The 16,889-nt window shown below is 43.0% G+C and overlaps 1 protein-coding gene across 4 annotated transcripts in view; it reads left to right on the plus strand.

The window, feature by feature from the left end:
- The first annotated feature begins 11,944 nt into the window (after positions 1–11,944).
- Positions 11,945–16,889, plus strand: part of NTM (neurotrimin) — a 973,794-nt gene continuing 968,849 nt past the window's right edge. For 3 of the 4 annotated variants that reach the window (XM_081036602.1, XM_081036603.1, XM_081036604.1), the window contains exon 1: positions 12,065–12,378. In XM_081036602.1, coding sequence (XP_080892728.1) covers positions 12,297–12,378 — 82 coding nt within the window. In that variant the 5' untranslated portion in view covers positions 12,065–12,296. Of the gene's footprint in view, positions 12,379–16,889 lie in introns of all 4 variants that reach the window. The other variant, XM_081036605.1, reaches the window with a different exon arrangement.

Below are 16,889 nucleotides of genomic sequence, written 5' to 3' on the forward strand. Positions count from 1 at the left end.
ATTAGACATTCATATAATTTAAAAAGTGATGCCCCTCACTAGTCTAGTACCCACCTAACACTATACATAATTATTATCATATCATTGACTAGATTCCCTATGCTACTTTACATCATCATGAGTATTTTGTAACTACCTATTTGTTATTCTGCACTACAGAGTTTAGGTTTCCTCTAGAAACCACACTCACCTGAAGTACAGTGTACTCCTACATCCCATGCCATTTCTGGTTGGTTCTGAAAGCTCTTCTCCGCTGTTTTCCACAAGTTCTCACCTCCATTTTACTGCTATTAATTCTCTCCTCCTGGTCCTCACCATCCTCTCCCTCTCCCCCTACTCCTCCTCCTCCTCCTTCTTCTCCTCCCTTCTTTTACTCCTCCCTCCTCCTCTTTCCTACTTTCTCCTTCCTTCTCCTTTTCCCTCTCATCTTCTCTCTCTCTCTCTCTCTCTCTCTCTCTCTCTCTCTCTCTCTCTCTCTCTCTCTCTCTCTAATGTCTCTATCTTTCTCCATTGAGAAGGTTTCAGAACCCTGGTACATGGCTGTACTGACTTAGTAACACTTGTGGCCTGAGACTGGCTGTGTCATGAGTTTTAATCCATTGGATTGATTGATAAGCCAGACAGCCATGAGCAGTCCTGGGTTAAGCACCTTAGAATGTTGAAAGGAGACCAGATCTTGGTATCCAGCAGTGTCTTGTTTAAGTATAGGAAGAAACTTCAACAGTCGCTTTTATACATGAACCTAATTATAAATTATTGCTTCCAGATTGCAATTACATAATTTGCTGGAGAAAAAAATCCCTTCACCTTTTTCACCCTGTCCCTCCCTCCCTCCCATCTATCACCCCAACAAATCTAGTACCCCTCTGATACAATGCATAGTTATTACAATATTATTGACTATGCCCTATATTCCCATAACTACTTTGCAACTACCAATTTGTACTTCTTTATCCCGTCTCATTTTTAACCAAATCCTTAATCCCCCCTCCCCCCAATCTGGCAACCATCAGAATATTTTCTGTATCTGTGAGCTTGTTTCTGTTTTGTTTGTTTATTTTGTTTTTTAGGTTCCACATATAAGCAAAATCACATTGCTTCTGTCTATCTCTGTCTGACACTCCACTCAACACAATACACTCCAGTTCTATCCATGCTGCCACATGGCAAGAACCCATTCTCTTCCATGGCTGAGCAATATTCCATTGTATATATGTACCACCTCCTCTTTATTCATCCTTCCATCAAAGTAGCATTTCAGTTTCTTCAGATAAATACCCTGAAGTGGGATTATGAGTCCTTCATTGTCTCTTCTTATAGCCATTGTTTTCAAGCCTATTTTTTCTGGTGTAAATATTGCTACCCCAGCTTTTTTTGTTGTTTGTTTGCTTTTTGGTTTTCATTTCCATTTTCATAAAATATCTTTTTCCATCCCTTTACTTTCTGTCTGTGTATGCCTTTCAATCTGAAGTGAGTATCTTGTAGGCAGTATATGTAAGAGTTTTTATATTCTTATCCATTCAGTTCTCTTATGACTATTAATTTGAGCTTTTAATCCATTTACATTGAAAGTAATTGTTGACAGATATGGAGCTATTGTGTTGGTGATGAACTCCTTTAGCTTTCTCTTGTCTGGGAAGCTCTTTATCTGTTCTTTGATTTTGAATGATAGCCTTGCTGGGTAGAATAATCTTGGTTGTTGGTCCTAGCTTTTCATCACATTGAATGTTTTGTGCAATCCCTTCTGGCCTGAAAAGTTTCTGTTGAGAAATCAGCTTACAGTCTTATGGGAGCTCCCTTATAAGTTACTAGTTGCCTTTCTCTTGCTGATTTTTAAGATTCTCTTTTTGTCCTTAACCATTGCCATTTTAATTATAACGTGTTTTGGTATGGGCTGTTTAGGTTCATCTTTCTGCTTCCTGGGCTTGCATTTCTATTTTCTTTGTCAGGTTAGGAAAGTTTTTAGTCATTATATCCTCACAGAGATTCTCAATTCCTTGCTTGGTCTCTTCTCTTTCTGGTACCCCTATGATGCTAATATTGCTATACTTGATGTTGACTTGAGGTCTCTTAAACTATCCTAATTTTGTTGGATTCCTTTTTCATTTTGCTGTTCCAATTAGTGTTTCATGCTACCTTGTCTACCAAATCAATGATTCGATCCTCTGCTTCATCTAGTCTACTGATGATTCCTTCTAGTGCATTCTTCATTTCAGTCATTGCATTCTTCACTTTTGACTAGATCTATTTTTATGGTTTCTATGTCCTTTTTTATGCTTGCAACTTCTTTGTTGAAGTTCTCACTAAGTTCCTTGAGCATCCTTACAACCATTGTTTTGAACTCTGCCTCTGGTAGGTTGCTTGCCTCCATTTTGTTTAGTTATTTTTTCTGGAGTTTTTTTATTGTTCTTTCATTTGGGACACATTTCTTTGTTTCCTCATTTTGGCTGCCTCTCTGTATTTGTTTCTCTGCTATGTATCCCAGTCTTGGCCAGGTGGCCTTATGTAATAGGTGCCCTGTGGGATGCTGGCAGAATCTCTTTGGTCACCTACTCAGAGGACACTGAGGCCAGTTATCCCCATCCTGATGCCTGAAGAATCTCATAGTTTTCCAAGAAAGAATGCAATGCAGGCAGGGCTGGCTGCTTCCCAGAAAGTGCCTCTGACTTTTTGGGAGTTGGGTGGGGTAAAGTCACAGTAGAGTCAGCAGGGTGAAGCTGCAGAGCTCACCAGACCAATCAGATTCAGATTTGGCCTGTGGGGGAGAGTTCAACACAATAAAGATGGCGTCTGTCTGCCAACTGCAGAGAGAAGGACCATTCACAGGGAAAATGAGAACTGTCCTCCAGCCCTTGCCCTGAGGTCACAGATCTCAGTGTGCTCCCATGTGCCTCTGACAATCCTCAAGGCACTGTCCCTCCACTGCAGCCCAGGGAAAGTGCCTGTGAGTGGATGAGTTTGTGTGTGGGCTGTTTAAGAGGACGTCTGGGTTTCTGCAGACTTCCGTCCAACCCGGATGGTCACAATAACCACTGTTTTTTACAGCCAGATGCTATGAGGGGGCTCCTCTTCCCAGCACCAGTACTCTGGGCTGGGGAGCCTAGTGAGGGTTTGGGTCCCTCACTTCTCCCTTGGAAACTTCCATGGCAGACATATTCCGCATGATTCTCAAGCGCCACACAGAGGTTTGTGGCCCATTCTGCACCTCTACCCCTCCTACCAGTCTCCACCTGGCTTTTACTTTATATTTTTAGTTATAGGACTTCTGTTTATCTAGACTTCAGATGGTTCTCCAGGTTGATTGTTTATAATTTAGCTGTAATTTTAACGTATTCATGGAAAGACACAGACACACTGTTTATCTACTCAGCCATCTTGGGTCTCCCTTGCCTCATTGTTTTTTATTGTGAGCCTCTCTCCTCATCTGCTCTCCCTTTAGGAAATCTGGGTTCTGTTTTTAGCCACATCACCTCTCTAAGATTACTTCCAGATCTAACATGCTATCTTTTTCTCTGACCCAATCTCCCAGCCAAAATGACAATAACAAAGATCGCAAACATTTGATGGAAAGATTATGAAATAGAATATTCAAACATACTTTGAAAATAAAAATTCAACTCAGAGAAAGTTGTATAAGAGTTAGTGTTGTGGATCTCCCCATAAACTATAGTCACAGAAAAATTTGTTTGCAAGGGACCTCAAATTCATTTATTTTATGTTCCTAACACTTATCTTTTATATTATCATAATCTAAAACATATCAAATGATGGGAATAACCTGCACACAGTGAATAGTGGGTCACAATTCTCAGACAGACAAAGGGCAGAGAATATGGGTGGGTGGCTCAGAGCATTCAGGAATCATTCAGGAACTCTCCCTGTCTTTCTTCTTCTGGGCATAAATCAAGGACTCTAGCTTTCTAGGCTGCCAATTCAACACCTATTATAGGCACTTAATTCACTCAGAAATTAAAAATATATACATACTCCTTACAGAAAGTACCATTATTCTTCAGCATGACACATGATTTGATTTTAAGCCTTTATATGACTCTTCTATATCCTACTGTGGATTAGAATCAATCAAATGTCTGTGATGAATAGCAATTGCTACCTAGGCTAGTCACCTCCCACATAGGCTCCATGTATACCCTCCTCAAAGAACCTTTACCTCCCCCTTCCCTGCAAAAGTCCTCAATGTGGTTTATGGGGGTGGGGGGACACATGGACATGTCATGTTTGAGAAGAGTATTACACCATGGTCTGTTACCACGAGATGCACTGTCTCCTGACTTGCAAAGCAATATTCAGAACCACTAAGTAGGACAAACCCGTTGTCATTGTTGGAAACGCAGCCTCTTAGGTCTTCATCCTTGTTCTCTCCTCTCCTTTCCCTGCAGTGCTCTCACCACACATACTCTTTGACCTCATTACCCCCCTTTGTTCATAACTTATGCTTTTTAAAGAAGCTGAAACCCCTTCTCCCTGAGCTTTCAGTGATAAACAACAGCTTATTTTACCTACCCCTACCAGGTATGGCTGCATTTTTAAAGATCCAGAACCGTCAGTTCCAAAGAATACAATTTTAGGGTAAATAAGCAGCTAGGGTGTGTATTTCTTGGATAGAGGAGGCATCACAAGTAGTCATTCAACCAAACCTTTAACTAAGGCATCCAGATGCATACTGGAGAAAAAAAAAAAAAGAAAGAAAGAACACTGGACAATGAGCCAGAAGAGTTAATACTACTCCTAGTTCTTCTAACTTGTATGAATCTGGTATGTTGCTGTTCTGCTCTGGACACTATTTCTCACTGTAAAATAACAGTGTGGGAGACCAATAGAAATGCGCTTGGATTCTGTTAATTTCACCATCTTCTCCAAATTTGACTGGTAGGGTTTACCGTGTTTTTAGATAGCATTAAGGTAGTATGAGACCAAATGATTCAGAAATATACAAATCTTTCCTCAGACTAGACTCCTCCTTGTACATAGTGGGAAGTGGGCAAAAACAGTAAAGTGGCACTTCATTGTCAAATGGGCTGAGTCATCAACTGTAGCATAAGGAAGTGGGTCTGTTCTAGGTAGCCCAAGAGACTTTCCTCCTTTCTCTAATTCAAACTTGACTCCCACTGTTGTCCTATGCTCTGACCAGCTTTCTGGTGTGTCCATGTTTGTGCCAGAGTCACTCATGTGTGTGGTCTGCTAAAAGCCCAGGAGCCACTTTCCGACAATCTGCCCAGTTAGCCTAGGAGAAACACAGGGTACGCAACTGTCCATGTCTTGAGGCCAGGGATGGGGAGCTCCTCTGAGGGAGTGACTTGATTTACTATACATGCTGCCATATTCCCGTCTAGAAACACCAATTTTTTATTGCTTTTACGTTTTTTCCTCAGAACCAACAGCAGCTATGCTTCTGAAATTCATTTCAAACCTCTTAGACATTCAAAAACCTCCATTTTAGGCCTAAACTGCTTGCACTCTCAGTACTCTTGCACACACAGATTCAAACCCACCCAAGTTAACTCACCCTGATTTCCACAGAGCTCCATTTTTCCCCTCCAACCATTTGCTGAGGCTCAGTTTAAATGAACTCTGTCTTTGTTATTCAAAGTTGACCATGGCCATTGTCTTTCCTGTAGCTCTCACTGATCACGCCAGGCTGCCCTGAGCCTTTTGCTTTGAGTCTCAGTTTCACTTGACCTGTAGCAGAGTGGGGGGGAAAGAGCAGGGTCTGAGTGTGGAGAAGGCCTGACTGAGTACTGCCTGTGCACCTGTGGACAATTTAATAAACCTCTTTACTTGCAAATTAGGGTAATAACATTCACCATCTAGGGAAATTCTAAGGGTTAGGGAAGACGGCACATGCTAAAAGATAGCACAGTGTCAGGCACACAGAGATGTTCATTAAATGACCATTTACTCCTTCCACCCAGCTTGTAGGAGAAAGAAGGACGGTCCATCTTGACTCCATCTATAACTTGATTTTAATTCTAGATTGACAATAACACTATTTACATTTTAAATAAAAAAAAAACGGCTTTAGAACTTATACCTCTACCTAAGGCTTCATATAATAGTTAGATATTTATAATAAGTAATGTGGGAAACAGAGGGAAGCAAAGGCAGTTTGTATTCATCTGCTCCCCACATGGGTCCTTTCAGTCCAGACGCTTTCAGTTGCACGTGATAAAAACTCAATTCAAAATACCCTAAACAAATAACAGACTGGGAAGTCTGAGGATGTGTATTTGCCTTCAGGCATGACTTGCCCCACTTTTTGTTTGTTTGTTTGTTTTTGTTAAATGTATTGGGGGAACGTTGGTTAATGACATATCTATTTCAGGTGTACAACTTCATAACACAACATTGGTGTACTCCATTGTATCCTTACCACCCAAAGCTTAATGACTTACTCCACTTTCAACGATGCCCTCTCCTCTTGGTTCTACTTCCTTTTTAGTTGACTTCATTTCTTTCAGACTTTCTCCATCTGTTAGGAGAGATATCCCTGACAACAGTGCTTCTTTCCAAAAGGCACCTAGAAAACTCTCAGGGAAAAACTGATTGACGAGGTCAAGGTCACTTGCTCGTGCCTACACTAAGACTATGGCAGCCCAATCAATTCACATGGGACTGATGACCTGGGGGCCAAACGGGAGGAAAGTATGGTGGGCATCCAACAACAATAGCAACCAGTCTCTTGCAGAGCCCAGAGAAAACTTTTTAGCAGTAAGCCTCCTGAAGGCAGTGACTCATTCTGGGAAAATTCTTACTGAATATTATCTGGCCCAGTGATTTGATTTTTTCCTAGCAAGGTAATTGTGAAGACATAGAAGCCAATGTGGGTGTCAGACATTGTGCAAGGGTTTCATAGTCTTCATTCTGGTTAATTCACATCAACTCTGTGAAGCAGATATTATTATTTTCACTTCAAGGACAAGATAGGAGGAGATGAGAAGAAAAAATTGAGGATCACAGAATTGAAGGTCATAAATAGAATTAGACTCAAACCCAGGTCTTCTAATTTTAAAAGTTAAATTCTTTCTCTTATACTTATAGTACTACTATGCCACATTGCTTCTTTTTGAAATGATGATGATAATTCATAGAAATCAAGGACCGTTGACTATGGCTATGATTCCAGTTAGACAACACTGCAATTTTTTGCTTCTTTGGTAGGAATGCAGATTTAAATCTCTATCCTTAATCTCTGGGCTAAGAGTTAGACTTTCATTGTAATATCAGCTTAAGCAAATTATTAACAAATCAGGAAATCTCCTGTTCTAAGTCAAATTCTCGAAACAGACACCACTTAATTACATAATTTGTACCCTAGACCCATTCCATTCATACCAGTGACCATATGTGGGAGCCACTTCCAAGATGGATTTCCAGGGAGAACCCCTTGAAAAGACTGGAGACTACCTTCTTGCCATGGCTTTCTCCCTTTCCAAAGTGACATTTTAAGTCAGAGCTGGACCCTGCTCAGCCCCAGATGTGCGAGGATAGGCCGGCTCCCTCTTCTCTCGGGGCAGGGCTCGTCCCAGCGTCTGAGTATGTAAGATCACCCGTTGCACTGAGCCTCAGCCGAGGCAGGCCACAGCGGGCAGGAGGCAGTGCAGAGCAGCAGCTTTTGTGAAGTCCTGAACATTATTTCAGTGCTGCTCTTTAGATTTAAGCTCCTGCAGTTCTTTCCATAATAGCTGGGAAAAATAAAAAACACTGCTCTACACCCCTTTCTCCCTCCCGCCCCTGCGCCACACACTCCTACATACCTCCTTCTCCTCACGGGGCTTTCATCTGCCAGTCCTTTGGGCCTGGCCCACCGTGTGTGTGTCCCAGGGCTGCAGGGCCACCCCTGTCAGGGTTCAGCTGGCATTTGGACAGCAGGGCAGGCAGGCCCCACAGTGATCTTGCCGACTCACTGTGTGGTTAGGTAAGGTGACAGGTGTGCACGGGGGCAGTTTACAGAGAATCAATCCCTATTTGCACTAGCTCAACACATACCATGCACAATCTTAAGCTACCTGATGATGAAAGATTTATGAAATGCCACCTAAGCTGCCCTCTTCTCAGAAGTTAAAGATCTCCTCTATTTTCCTTTCTTATCCCTTATTTCTGATGCCTCTTCCTTATTCTTTATCTGCAAACAGGAAAATCACTTCTATAGTAAAGTTCTCAGAACTTCAAGAAGTGTGGATGGTGAGAGAATGCCATTCTGCCTAGAATTTGAGATCTCTTTTCTGACATTAATTTTGTCTTAGGCCCATTCATCCTTCTTTGACCCTTGAACTGGGAAGTAAATGGTGTATAACGTACATCTGACTAATCTAAGAGACAAATCCAGTCCTGCAGACACCGAATTAGAAGTACTCAAGCCTCCTAACTCAGAGGAGGGAATTTTGATTGTTGAGTAAGGAACTTCAAAGTATCCCCTTCCAATCACAGCTTCACCTAATCAGCTTCTTTAGTCATCGCCCACTTGTAGTCATAGTGACTGGTACCCAAGCCAGTGGAAGGACCAAGATAGCCACTGTTTGGGGCAGTTGCAGAATAGAGAATTCCAGCTCTAAGGCCTGAAGACAAAAAATGGAAAATGGAAAGAAAAAATGCTGACTGCATCAATGTAACCCATTGCATTAAGTAAGAGATGGGCCTGGTGGAAGGGAACCCTTCTGTGGATAACCAGGGATCAGTTTTTCAATCTGTAATTATATCAGTGAACTGCTGAGTGATCCAACAGGTAACATTGTGTTAAGCTCTATGGCAAAACAGAGGAAAAGTTGGCTTCTCCAGAAGGAGGTTAACTATGTGCTTTTGTGAAACTTGAAAGCCATTGGGAAATTTTACTCTACATGGTAAATTCAAGCACTGAAAGAGATACAGCTCTCTAGATAGTTTAGCATTTAGCAGCACTCAGTGCCCAAATTAGACTTTTGGTTCAGCAGTCTCTAAGGATGTATTTTGCCTTAGTGAATGCACAAAGTACAATTCTGAAACGAATCCCTGCAGGAACCTTAGTTCACAGGCTTCAGTGTCTCTACCCAATGACACTTAGTTGACCACATAAGTCTCAATTTGGTTAAAACAGTAAAATAACTGAAAATTAGCTGATGGTTATGATGGATGGGGATGGTTGTAGTGGAGCTATAATTGCTATCCCCATTTCAGACATGGACTTGAGATGACTCAACCAGAATCCCATAGCCCCGCGGGGACAGAGCTGGAGTTTGCACCCAGCCAGATACAGCCTCAGTCTGTGTTCTCAGTTAACAAGCCATGTTGATTGTGACAAGTGTCTGCTGAGTGTGCCTGCCACGTGCCAGGCATGGTTACATTATCTGTGTATAGCGAGTAACTCATATGGATCAGACATTGTGCCAAGTTTCATTTTTTTATCTTTAAAAATTTTCATTACAACACAGCAGGGCAAGATGAGGGATCTCAGACAGGTCTCAAGAAGCCATAATTTAGATGGTGTATTTCCATCTTTAATGTTTAATTTATGGTATCCCTTGCCTGCGGTATTTTCCCCTCTGTCTCAGATATAGTCTCTACCTCACTTTCAAGGTGTATCATAACATTCACCATTTCCACCAAACTTTTAAAAACTATTGTAGAAAATGCCTATCTATCACTTTTTTTTTTTTGCATTCTGATAAAAGTAATTTTGTGTACTAACCATTTGCCACTCATTTAACACTAAAAACAACATATTGGTTTTCTTATATCTGTTGATATATATGTGTTGTCTTATATAATTTCTAAACTCATCTGCTATTAAAATAGCAAAGAGGTTATATATAGGAATGTCTGTTATCTATTTGAATCCCTCACAGTATTTAGTATAAGATAGTATTTTATAGTTGCGTCTGAGAGATAAATGTTTAGGTTTGAATCCTGGCCCCATTGCTTACCAGCTGTGTGGCTGTGGACAAGATTCTTTTTTCTTTGAGCCTCAGTGTTCTCATCTATGAAATGGTGATGATAATTGTACCACTTCATAGGGTGTGAGGACGTAATGAGAAAAATGCATGCAAAACAGTGACTATCATGCCTGGCACCTAGCAAATGCTCAATAAATATCAACTAGAATTATTAATTTATTATTGCTGTCACACATATGGACGCTTAAAAATTGGGAAATGCATAGATTTATTGCAGTTTATGGTGAGGAAGGACATGTACAAATGTTAGTGTCTCTGCCTCTGCAGGTAGGGACTAAAGACCCACGGTCTTCACCGTCATTCTGGAGAGAAGTGGAATGGTGGTAAGAGGAAGCCATCTTTCCTTCTATACTGGATTGTTAATGCTGCTGCCACAGCCATTCAAAAGCATTTCATTGCACATATCTCTATGCTGCACACTGCACAAAAAGCCTAGTAGAGAGATACAATTCTTGTTCATTGGAAGCTCACAATATCAAGGACATTTTGATGGACATGAGAATTAGAACACAGTGACAAGGGAAAAAAATCCATGTACATAAATCACCTTTAAAATGAAAAGGGGCCTTAGATATTATTTCAGTTCTCTAATTTTCCAGATGAGAGGCCAAGGTTCACAGAAGTAAAATGACCTAGTCCTAGTCCCTAGGTTTGTGTGGAGCTGAGACTAGGGTCCAGGTATCTAGACTCTAGGGCTCCTCCCACTCAGAGTCCCTGGGCACACAGGCAGGGGGCCACCGTTCTCCTTCACACACGACACAGGTGAATGGTGCCTCTTAGACTTGTGCCAAATGGCAGTACTGTTTCCATTTATGTATGCCCATAAATATAAACAGACAGTAAGTACTTTCATTCTATGCAGTTAAATAATATATACATTAAAATTATTACGGGGATTACAAGGAAATATAATAATTAGCTGTGAAGATCTGGAAGAAATATATCAAAAATGTGTGTCGGGGCATTGTGAGAGCATGAATTTGTCAGAATCAGCTAGGGAAGAGCCTCCGAGAAGCGAAGTTTTCCAGAACTTTTGTTCACATCATATAACTTGCTTCTCATAAGAGGAAACACAACATTTGAATCATCCGCTTCCAGGGCCTGAGAGTTAGAAGATCTCTCAAAAAGTCAGTACACCCATTTAATTATTTCTGTCTGATTTTTATGCTCATCCATCACCATGGAGATGAATGACTGCAACTCTCTGAGGACATTTTATAACCACACACAAAGTCTATAACTCAGAAAGTCCTTCAGCATGTCTGACTTCAATCTGTCTTGCTGTAGTTTAAACCACAAGCACTTACAGTGCTCCTCGTTTTGGCAGGGTCTGGGGATATAGATTGACTGGGGCATGGAGAATGAACTCATTCATTATTCTCTTCTGGAGAAGTTTCTCCATATTCAGACTGCAGTTCTTTTCAAATCTTAGAAACCTTATCCCTTTACATGCTGTCATGTATACACATGGATGACTTCAGGAAATAAATTAAGTGAATTAAAATAGAAGTAATACAGGTATTCTGATACAGGAATGACAGGAGAAGGAGATAGAAAGTTATTTATTATCTGCAAAGCTAGCAAGTAGGAGGTTGATTGGGAAAAGGCGAAAAGTAAGAGAGAAAAAGAAATCTGTCATTGAATATTTTTATTGGAGAGGAAAATAGGTACCAACAAATAAAATTTGACTCTGTAAGTTTCACTGCACATGAAAATGTTCTTTTAAAATTTCCCATTAGTTGTTGCTGGCTATAGGATTTTTCCAGGGCAAAGGGAATCTGAGTTCAGGAGGCCAAGGAATGCCAGAAGGAAGGGAGGTTTTTTTTTTTTTTTTTCTTTTTCTTTCTTTCCTTTTTTTTTTTTTTTTTTTTTTTTTTTTTATTCTTGGGGCTCTGAGACTGTCAGTTTAAAAAATGAAAGTAATATAGAAGGGGCAAAGTGGCATTTATCATTCTATCTCTCCAGGCTCCTGTCTCTTTAATCAGCTAGCCTGATTTGCCCAGTAAATGATTTCTGAGTGTGTGTGTGTGTGTGTGTGTGTGTGTGTGTGTGTGTGCCCGCCCGCGTGTGTTGTAGCTCTGTCAATCCTTGGATTAGAACCAATGATTGCAGCTTGTAGGAGGGCTGTCCAGGGCCAGATTGTACGATGTGTCTCAGTGCCAGAGTATGAGTAGAGATAATTACTGAGAAGTCACACTCTCTCACACCCTCGGCTTTCTTGTTGTGTCCTTCAGCAAAACAGTGGATTTTAATCTCCTTCCACGAGCTTGAGAGCAACGCAATCTGTCAGGAAAGAAAGAAAGAAAAAAACGGAACCTGACAAACAAGAAGAAAAAGAAGAAAAAAATCATGAAAACCATCCAGGCAAAAATGCACAATTCTATCTCTTGGGCAATCTTCACGGGGCTGGCTGCTCTGTTTCTCTTTCAAGGTAAGAGCTTGCTATTGATTTGCCTACAGTAGACTCAGGAATTGTACAGTGTGCTTTATGTGATTCGCAGACTCCCGAGTCGGCTCTGCTGCGCGGTTTGCAGGTGGAGGAGAGAGCGTTTAAAACAGCATGGCTGGGACTTCATTCTCCCTACCAGGCTGTGAGAATATTGATTTGATTCTGGCTGCGACTGGAATGGGGGAATGTATATGCATAAGTAAAAGGTGTCTGGTGCTCTTGTTAGGTACATGACTGTGTGCTGGTCTCCTTGGCTGTATGTACATTCTTGCACACACACACACACACACACACACACACACACGACACAGCAGGGGGAAATTACAGATTGCAAGGGCAGCAGGGTTGCTGATGTGTTACTTATGTTACTGGGAAGAAATTGCAAGAGGAAACTTTAAATATCGTCCAGTAAACTTGCAAAGCTTCAAAAAGGAGCAAAGGAAAATGCAGGCTAGAAATAATCAGGTAACTGCATTCTGTAAGGTTCTGTTCCGAGATCCAGCTTAAATGGATGAATCAATTTGCAGCCGCGGTGGACAACTGTATTAGTTTTTAATGTGTTTGGGGGTGTGTTTGTGGCAGAGGCGGTGGGGGAGGGTGGGTGGCGGGGGGTGGGGGGGATGGATAACAAACAGATTAAAGGCAGTGGAAACACGCACGCATGGGGTTCTGAAATTCCAGGAAGCTTTTCTAAATTGAAGGGGGAGAGGCAATAAGAGTCGAATGCTAATTTTCTGTTTATTATCAATCTGGAAGCCTAGTCACAGGGGCTGCAATTGAGGGCCGGGCTTCCTCCCTGGCCAAGTGCGCACTTTGACGTTGACTGTGCTATGTTGGGTGCATTTGGAATCTGCTTCAACCCTGAGTCCATTTGCCGCACCATGTGGTCCCACACTCTGTCCCAGCTCTTCAGTTCCAGCAGCAGTATTATCTGCTAACCTGCTTATTCCCATCCTGTTCTTTGTGGGGCGGGGGTCTGCCTTGCCTCTTTCATATTAAAGATACCTGAACTCATAGGGAATGAGACAGGCAGAGAAACTTTCAGTGGGTGGTCTAGCAGGCTCTCGGAGAGGATTCCAGGTGGAAGCTCAGTTCTGGGCAGTTATATTCCCAGAGGAAAGTTCAGACTCTGGGGATGAAAAAGATTGGGGAGTCCCACCCACCTCTTTCTCTTGTTTTACTGCAATATGGAGTTTTCATGGTCTCGCCTGTCCCCACCTCTAGGCCTGCTGACCCTTCTCTGAGGATAGGCTTTGGGGACTGCCACTGTCTCCCCCAACATAGGTTGAAGTGGCTACCATGGGACCCACACAAGGTAGGCAGAGGGGCCAGGCTGGGAGGAATCAAGTGTGTGTACCCTCGGCTGGGGCTCAAGGAGGAAGCAAGTGGGGAATGAAGGCTCTGAGTCAGGTGACAAGGAAGTCACAGTGGTGGACTTTGCAGGGATATCTTTGACGTTGCCTGCTGCTCCCAGCTTTAGGCTCTCTCTTTTCTCCCATGGGGGCCTTGGTGGGTAAGAGAGTGAAGAAGCCAACTTGGAGGCATCCTTGAATGACTCCTCTTACATAACATGGAGCAGCAGCAGTGTGTGTGTGAGTGCAGGCATTTGTGTGCCTCTGAGCGCACACCCCTGCTTATTCTAGGTGCACAAGGGGGTCACCCAGTGAAATCAGATTCCCAATACTGGCAGTGGGGAAACTGCGTTCTGGGCCAGGCTCCCTCAGGAAATGGCTGATATCATGCTAACTACAGAAATGAAAACTAAGCAAGGGGTAGAGTGAGGGGTCAGAGGAAGGGAAAGCGAAGGTCCCAAGTCCTCAATAATTTCCATCTGTCCTGAGGTCTGTGTCTCTTCTGTCTAGCACATCAAACTGGAAACAATGGCCAAACTTCCACCATCAACAACCCCATTGGCAGCACGCCAGGAGCCCCAGGGCCAAACTGAATTTACATATAAATTAGCATACATGATTATTTTTTCATCAGAAATAAGTGCAGGAAAGCATAATATTTGCTCATACTTTGAATCATCCGTGAATAGATGAGTAGAAAGCGGTGTTCCAAAATTCTCCAGGGTGAAATCTGATTTTGTGATCTTGTTCCTCTCTGGGGGTGGGGATGGAGGTGACAGGGATACCTCAGACCTCCTCACATTCTCCCAAATCCTGAATTTCCTAAGGAGAATAATGACCTTATTTGTGCTGCTCACCTCAGAGCCAGCTCTGAATAGGCTTCAATCTGTCATAATAGAACAAGTCTCCCCAAAATTAAAGCGGAATGCCCCCCAAAGACCCCCACACCACACGCCAGTTGAACCAGCAAAGGTGATGGCTGTTTTCTCTTTCAGATGGAAGCTGGAGTCTGCCAGCTATCTCTTATCAAACTTACAGAATTACCAAGGCAGCCAGGTCTTGGCTGTAATAATCCAGCCCTATTGCATTGACCCAGTGAGACTAGTTAGAATGCAGTACACATTTCAAGGCAATTTTTTTCTTTTCTGTTTTTGTTTTAAGCTGGTTCTTCCTAGAGCAGCTACTTCCTGGGTTTCTTGCCTTTTGGAAAATGTGTGTCAGGTGCTAAGGTTATGGACCTAGGTTATGGCAGGTTATAGGCCTTCTCTGGCCTGCTCCTCCCCCATCCCAACCAGCAACCATGATCCAGCTTAGGTGTGTGTGGGGGAGGATTTCTGAGGGAATCAGACCTGATTAGTAATGGGAAGGAGAGAGGGAGGGGGTTATTAGCGCCCTGGGACTCTGGCCCTAAGACACACCAGGATTGATTAACTAGCAGCTCCTCTTTCTGGGAACAGGAGCCAGGAAGCTGGATTAGGCGCTGTCCTTTTTAGCACACCGCCCACCTTCTGCCACTGAGAAGCTTTGAAAGGAATGGCTGGTTGCACTGCAGCTTTTCTTTCTAGAAACCCAACCATTTCTCCTTCGAAGGATTAATACTCCTTTTAATACCTTCTGATGAGCTTGGCTAGACTTCTGTCTTACCTTTCTAATTTTCTCTCATCTCCTCATATTCCACATCAACTTAACTGCCCACTTGAGACATGAACAGGGCAGAGCAGAAGGGAAAGGAGACTGGGCTAAGTTCACACTCTCCTTCACTCAGTGCCAACCGCGTGGAGAGCGTTCAGCTGAGCATCTCGGCCAAGTTCCTGCCACTCACGGTAAACATTTACGTGCCAGCAGCAGCTCAAGTTGGGCCATGCTGCTGAGATGTGAGGGAGGCAGTTGAGACCGTCACAATGTTTACTGGCAAAGTGAAAAATCACTTGGGGATTATGCGACCCTGGGCCTTATGTAAGTATTGTGGGCACTTGGAAACATGGCCAAAAATACATAAATACAATTTAAAAAAACAGGAGAGAGGGACGGAGGAGCTTCATGAAGTGGACGCTGGCTACTGTGCTTGGAGCTGCCGCCTCGCTGCAAGGTGTAGGCGAGTCTTGCACAGCAAAGGCCGCTCGCCTCCATCCTTCCTGCTCAGAGATGGTCCTATGAGTACTTGAGCAAGGCTGCCTGCAGAGTGCCCACAGTGACAGGCAGGCCTTCCTGCATGAAGGCCATTCTTGGGCTTGCAGCTTTAGTTACCAGGTAGAAAGCCTCGTCCTGATGCTGGTTCTTCCTTTTTGGCACTTTAAAAGCCAAATGTAAGCCCAAGAATCCCTTTTTATCAGCTTCTACACCTGGCTCCTGACTTCTACCGTTTCTCGTATTAAGGGATGCTGAACTGTGTCCTTGACGGGTCTCTCCTGGCTCCCTGCTTGCAGTGCTTCACTGGGGACTGTCTTCTAGCAGTTCCCTGGGCTCTGTCCTCTGTATGCATGCAGGCTGGCAGCCCTGAGATACAATGACCTGGGCTAGTACCAGCTGCTTGTCATGGTTGGGCAACAACCAAAAAGAAAAACAGTGTTGGCTTCAGCCACAGTTTACCCTTTGGGATGAAGTGAGCTCTCTTGATAGCCTAAGAAATGGCAACATTTCTGAATAAATATGGCACACATGGTTATGGCATGTGCAAGGAAACAAGTGCTGAAAAGATTTGAAATGCTCTTGGCTGTCTACCCATTTTGGAAACATGGGGCTAGCATGTCTGGGGTTTGGCTCTGTTCCAGGTTTTTTGGTTTGGAGCTCACTGCCTGCTTCTGCCCACCAACTAAAATGCTAAAGATGAAAAACAAGCAAACAAACAAAAAAACAACGTTTGGTTTATAGCGAACCTCAGCAGAGGTCCTACAGACTTTTCAAACACTTGACTGAGCATGCCTTCTAGATTTCAAGCCAGTTCTGGTGGCCTGAGCAGCGCTCGGTGGGGAACATGTACATCCGAGCTCCAAGTTTTCCATGTTTTCTATGTTTTCTGTAGGGGGAAATCTGTCCTTCTGTGAGTCTGTGTCCCCACCTGCCTGCCAGGCAGGGGAGCAAGTCCCCTGGGTGTTGTAAGGACTCATTAATGCTTGTAACATACCAGACATGTGGTGCTAA

The sequence above is a fragment of the Rhinolophus hipposideros genome (assembly GCF_964194185.1).
Source record: "Rhinolophus hipposideros genome assembly, chromosome: 24".
Lineage (NCBI taxonomy): Eukaryota > Metazoa > Chordata > Mammalia > Chiroptera > Rhinolophidae > Rhinolophus > Rhinolophus hipposideros.